At 40.7% G+C, this 6,614-nt stretch overlaps 1 protein-coding gene across 1 annotated transcript; it reads left to right on the top strand.

The window, feature by feature from the left end:
- Positions 1–2,160: 2,160 nt before the first annotated feature.
- Positions 2,161–6,085, top strand: LOC124868764 (fibroblast growth factor 20-like). The gene is made up of 3 exons (XM_047366334.1): positions 2,161–3,010; positions 4,390–4,493; positions 4,948–6,085. Exons 1-3 carry the CDS (start codon positions 2,674–2,676, stop codon positions 5,191–5,193), a joined length of 687 nt encoding a protein of 228 aa, XP_047222290.1. The 5' UTR covers positions 2,161–2,673; the 3' UTR covers positions 5,194–6,085.
- Positions 6,086–6,614: the final 529 nt, after the last annotated feature.

Genomic DNA, 6,614 nt, shown 5'->3' on the forward strand with positions numbered 1-6,614 from the left:
CTATATTCCTCTGTATTTATGAAACAAATATGCAGGATGCTGTACATTTAGACATTTGATGACCTTTGATATTTATGTTTTCTCAACAAGAAATATATAAATAATAAACAAATGTTCGGCTTCTCAATTAAATTCGTGCACAAAAATTGTAAGCATGCACCATTTATTGTAAACATGGCATTTTATAAGCATGTTTAAATCAATCTGGTAGGCCGATATAACATTTTTATTAGTATTTGGAAATTGTTTCCACAATTCAACTGTCGTTGGCCCAGATGACTAAATAGCCAATCTTAATCCTGCATTATCCCTCTGCTTATGTTCAATAACAGAGTCCAATATGCATAAGCCTATAAAACTCCGCTTATTTACTAAAGAATCAGCATCACAGGTACTTCGTTTTACCCTCAAGTCCTTCAAGTGTCAAGTGTCTGGGTATTTTGTGAGTTTGGAGTTCAAACACGCTGTACTCTGGATGTTGATCCTCTTACAAGATGTGCTTTGAACCTGCGTCTTTGATTTTTTTTAAGACCACAATTAAGGATAGGTATATATATGGGCTTCTCCCTTGTTCAAAGCGTAATGGAAAGATCAATGAGGGATTGACAGTCAAGTGATGTCGTTTGCACAGGTGTGTGTGTGTGTGTGTGTGCGCGCGCGCACGCTATGTGCTATAAACGTGCGGTTGTCCTACATGAAACAGAAGCAGTAAATCAGCAGCCAAGTGCGAAAATTACGCATACGGGGGCTTTCCTCCCGCTGCACCTGAACCATTTGGAAATCGGGGCGGAGAACTGCAATACGATTAGGAGCCAGGCGATGTCACTTTTAATGTTTTCTTTCCCAACCTCTGTTTGATTCGACTTACAAGTTGTTTAGCTGCGCGTGTGACCCTCAAATATGCGGACAATTAATCTATTTGTACTTGTGAAGCGCACCAGGGCAGCAGGCTGTCTGCGCCTGCTTCAGCAGCAGGGAAGCAGTTGTGTGGCTGCAGCAGAATTTGATTGAAAAATGAAAATCATTACATACAATCCACTGGTTTGTTTGTGTTAATTAGCTCACTAGTAAAGCTCAACAATTCCGTTTATCAGAAAATGTCCTTTTTATTAAAATAAATTAAATAGAGGCATGCTAAAATAGTCAATACTTGGTCGGGGCTCAGTTGCTGAATCAATGCAGCGTGACATGGAGGTGATCAGTCTATCGCAGGGTTAAGGAAGCCCAGGTTGCCTCAACAGCGACCTTGAGATCGTCTGCATTGTTGGGCCTCTTTCCTTCCTTTTGAGTGTGTGCTTTAGGTCAGGCTAACCACGCAAAGTTATACCATAATCATTAAAGCAGTTATTTTGGCAGGAGCCAAGTCCTACAGCAAAATTAAATCAACATATCCATGAAGCTTGTCAGCATGTGGGTAGCATGAAGTGCTCTGAAAGACACTGTCAGACAACGTTGACTTAGTCATGTTTTATTTTCTTCTTAGCCCAGGTAAGATGCTGATGAACCAGATGTGTCTGGTTCATCAGGGGTTTAACACAAGGAATGCAACAGTTGCAGGGTATATACTGTATGCATCTCTGGTGGCTCTTGAAGCTCTGGCAGCAGAGGCTGTCCCCACCTTCAGAGTCCCCCTTATACCCTTCAATGGGTTGTGCTTCAAGATCCTTTCAATGCCATAATTCCATTCACTTGTGCACATTTCTTCTGTCACACTTTTTCCTTCCACAAAACTTTCCACTAACATGCCTGCATAAAGGATTCTGTGCACCCATTTTCTTTAGTGATAAACTTTTGAGGTTTATTTTCCTTGTGGAAGATGTCGGTGTCCGTCTGCTGGACAACTGTAAAGTCAGCAGTTTTCCCCATGACTATACACTCATTTTAAAATCGGATGTTAAACGTCTTTTTAATTGGTCTAATATAATATCTGAGGCACTGTTTTTGGTTCAGCTAAATGGGCATAAATAAACGCTTAAAATATACCACTTTGTAATTATTCTATATGATCGGAGTTTTACTTTTTGAATTACGAAAAAATATATATTTAAAGATATTCAAATTTATGTAGAAGCACATGTAAGCCCGTCAAGCTCTTCACCGCCCCCCTGTTATATCAGTAGTTGATTTCTTGTCGTAGAGAGCGCTAAATCTGAACATCAAAGATGAGACAGCAGAGCGAGAGCCAAATGAGGAGGGGGTCTGGGCCTTTTTGTATAAAAAGGCAACTTGGAGTGAATATGAGGCGATGCGCTGAGGAGTGAGGTGCCGTTGTGTCAGTGCGCTGCTGCAGGAGCAGATTTTTTAAAATCTAAAAGTGAATCCAGCTGGAGAGAGAGGGAAAAGGAACCCTAGGTTTGAAAAAAGGGGGAGTATCTAAAGGTGAGGAAAGGAGAGGGAGCGGATAAATAGAAGAGGAAAGGCGGAGGAGGAGAGGTAGGGAAGCGGATTGCTGCAGCTCATACGTGTTAACATCACGCAGGAGTTTAAATCCCCTTCAATGACAATTTAATTAGCGGTGCGCCAAAAATTACACACTGTGTCCGCACATCCAACTTTTTTCTTCTCCGGTCGCTTTACCCGGCCGATCCTCGCTGGCAAACAGTAGATCTTCGCTCATCACTCGGACCTCGGATCTCCTGCGCTTGCGACCAGCATCGGGTGTCTGAATCTGTGATGGGGGCAGCGGCTGAGGTTGGGAGCTTCGCCAACGGGTTTTTGGACAGCTTTGGTGGCGCTTCGGCTTCGGTTGGTTCGCATTTTGTTCTCACCCCAGCGGGGGCCGTGGACTACAACTCTGCAACGGGACTGATGCTGGGAGGACAGGGGCTGCAGCAGCAACAGCAGCAGGAGAACCTGGTGTCCGCGGAGAGGCTATCTCGGAGCCTGGCGGACCTCAGTCATCTCAAAGGGATTCTGAGGCGGAGGCAGCTTTACTGCAGGACCGGCTTCCACCTGGAAATCCATTCGGATGGTACCGTGCAGGGTACCAGGAAAGACCACAGCAGATTCGGTAAGGACCTATTCACACATATATTTATTATGGGGTTGGCTCAGTAGTAGTTGTAGTAGTAGCAGCAGAGGTAGTAGTAGTAGCAATAATAGTGGGTTGACAGCGCAATATATAAAATAAAATAAAAAAAAATACATTGCGATGATGACATCTGATACACATGGGTCAGAAATGCATGACTGCGTCATTTACATCTTCTGTCGTGCCTACTTTATATCATGACCATCATAGCATACAATACTTAGGCATTAAAATCACAGGATATTCTGCTTGGTTGCTTATCATAAACTCCTCTGATGAAGACTGTAGCTGCTCTGACACATAGATATTCTGGTTATTTGTTTTTAGATAAATTCTCCCTCAATGAACATGTTATTTTCATGTTTGCACATTTCTGATATCTCCTTTTTGAGTAGATGGTGCAGGTTTTAATCAGCCTATCTGCGGCTCCTGCGCGTTAAAGAGGACTTCTGAATGAAATTCTTTAGTGCTTCATGGCTCAAGAACTTCTTGTTCTCCATTCAGTCACTTCCAGATCTTGACGCAGTTTTATGCTATAGCCGGGTTTCAGTGGCGACTCATGCGTAATATGGCTCACTGCCCAGAGCCCCATTCAGGAAAGGGATGGTATGATTGATTGATCTATATATATATATATATATATATATATATATTATTACTTTTTCTTTTAGCTCTCTTAAGTACACCTGCTACTGTCACATTCCCAACAACCCCTATGTTGGTAGGATGATAACACTTCCCCTGACCAAACGTGTGTTGTCAGCATTACATTCAATTTGCATAATTTATATACTGAAAAATGTCATGTTTAAAAATATGACAGTTTACTTTTCCATTCTCTTGTGGTTTACAGGGCACAGAGGTTAATAAAGGTTGAGTGGACAGAAAGCACCATGATCTTCATCTTGTCCTCTCAAACAATTAATCACGATAATTCTTTTGAAAGCCAATAATATTTACTGATGTTTACAGATTTTAAGGACTTACTGGGGATTGACTAGATCTTGTAGAAAGGTGGAGCATAAAATCAGCTACACTCTGTCTAAAATGGTGACCTATTTTGCTCAGAAAAGTCTTTACAGTCTGACTGCAATGATGTACATACAACACTTTAAATATCATCCCAATTTTGTTTCACCTGGCTACCGTTTATGGATCAATAGTACTTGTGTGACAACTTAAGTGCTCTCTGGGGCACTCTGTTGGTTTGCAATCCCTAGAAGTTGGTTAGTTTGCTTAACCTTGGGCCAGATGTCAGTGTTGTGTTGAGTTTTTTGTTAAGTGGGAACTGGGCTTCCTTGTAAGTGTTATTAGGGTAGATCTCTATATAATTTTAATCAGATTGTTTGTTTATGCAGGTATTCTGGAGTTCATCAGTCTTGCAGTTGGACTGGTCAGCATCAGAGGGGTGGACAGTGGCCTCTACCTTGCCATGAACAGCAAGGGAGAGCTGTATGGATCGGTAAGGAAGCGACTGTAATCACACATCCTCTAAATATACACCCATTGCTGATTTTTGCTTGGAGGAGCCTTGGACGATTCTCTTCATCTACAAAGATCAACAATGTAAAGTGGTTCTGCTGCCAAAAAATAACAAAAATCAAGTACTCACTCCCATTGACCAGATTTGCAAATAAGCAGCAGAAAATCCCAACTGACAGATCAATTTAATATACAAAAAAACTGTCAAGTGCTGGGCTACCCCAAGCCTCCTAAAGCTGTGCTGCCCTGGGTAGTGAGTCAAATGATAAATTTTAAAATGTGTCACTGTATACACATTATTCAGATTTTATTTGTTATCCTTACTGATTGATGACAAAGCCAATTTTCTTTTTGTGGACACACACAAATGTTTTAGGGCCAAAAAGTGTCTCTTTTAGCATCACAAAACTAATGTCCCTCTTTTTTCCTTGCAGGAAAAGCTGTCAGCGGAGTGTGTTTTCAGGGAACAGTTTGAGGAAAACTGGTATAACACTTACTCTTCAAACATCTACCGGCACGGGGAGAAAGGTGCATTTTACTTTGTTGGACTGAACAAAGACGGGACATCACGGGATGGAACAAGGTCACGGCGACATCAGAGATTCACACACTTCCTACCGAGGCCTGTAGACCCAGAGAGAGTCCCAGACCTGTACCGAGACATACTGGGCCAGAGCTGAGGGCAAAAGCTGTTTTTGCCCTAACACAACCAAAACGGGTTTGAGGCAACAGGCCAATTAAGTGTGCCGAACCGAATGTCATTCCTTTCTTTTGTGGAGACGGAGGATCTTGTGGATCTGAATGGAAGAGGATCATGAAGAAAGCACCAAATCCAGTCCATGTTGCTCGGATAGATAAGGACAAAAAAAAGTCTGGGACAGGTCTGGGATTTGAGGAGCAGAACACAAGAAAACTCCATCAAAGGAACAAAGATGATGTTCCTCAAATGTTCTTCAGTGGCCTATGGAATGACCCTGTTAGCCAAATGGATCATTTTTGGGTTTTTATTAGTTTTCGTTTTTATAAAATCCAAATACATGCTGTTCAGATTGCATGCTCAGATGGACAGAACTGGATCTGATAGTTGTGAGATTACCCACCAGCTGCCGGTAGCCTTTTACAGCCATGTCTGCTGGGGCGTCACTGCTCCACTGCTTTCAGTAAACATTTTAGGGTTGTTTTTTTTAACATTACTGAGGCTGCTCTGGCTGGTTTGCATAAACAAAAACGATAGTTTCATGCACTGGAAAGCATCTGTGCTTGTGTCAGAAATCAGCAGCTATAACTCTTCTGCAAAGTTCAAGAGGACGATGACATGAAAGACGGGTCTAATGGGGTTGCCTGTGGTGGAACACTGTTTAGTTGATACATGAGGGACTCTTTCAGTGAAGGATATTTAGCTGTTGTAGACCTGACTGTCTGCAGTCAGACAACGAGCAACGGACTGATAAAAGACAAACATTTTGATGGATTTAATTATTTATATGTTTTTTCTTAGGGCATACATTATATTTATTTCATATATTTATTTATTTTAAAGATATATTTTTACAGGTATGAGATGAAATAAAAAAAAACACCCTGAACAATGAATGGATTTTTTTGTATTTATTACATTTATCTATGATTAAAACAAGTTTTTAGGCTTTTGCATAAATATTGTTAAAGTGATTAGCAAATCTAAGATTTATTTAACCAACAAAATTAGTCCTTCAAGTAAGCAGTCAATCTTTTTCCGTATAATGACAAACTATTTAATTTTTTACATGATATTAAACACATCTATATATATATAAATCTGTGTAAAATATTGGGGAGCTTTAACTTATAGAGTTCCAGTCAAAAGTGTATATGCAGACATCATGGATGTGAATTCCATATGATTTTTGAGCCTTTATCTTGGAATGATCATACAACATACACCTTGAAATATTTTTAAACACAAGAAGTGGGTGTAAACTTTTATTTATTGTGGATTTTCTCTAATCCTCCCCACAAATATTTGGTTGAATGTTGCTCAGCAAGTTGCAGATCAATCACATGATTTTTGTAGCGCTCAAAGAGATTTTGGAATAAACCTAGCTGGATATGAGACACCTTG

This window comes from Girardinichthys multiradiatus, chromosome 5 (genome assembly GCF_021462225.1).
Source record: "Girardinichthys multiradiatus isolate DD_20200921_A chromosome 5, DD_fGirMul_XY1, whole genome shotgun sequence".
NCBI lineage: Eukaryota > Metazoa > Chordata > Actinopteri > Cyprinodontiformes > Goodeidae > Girardinichthys > Girardinichthys multiradiatus.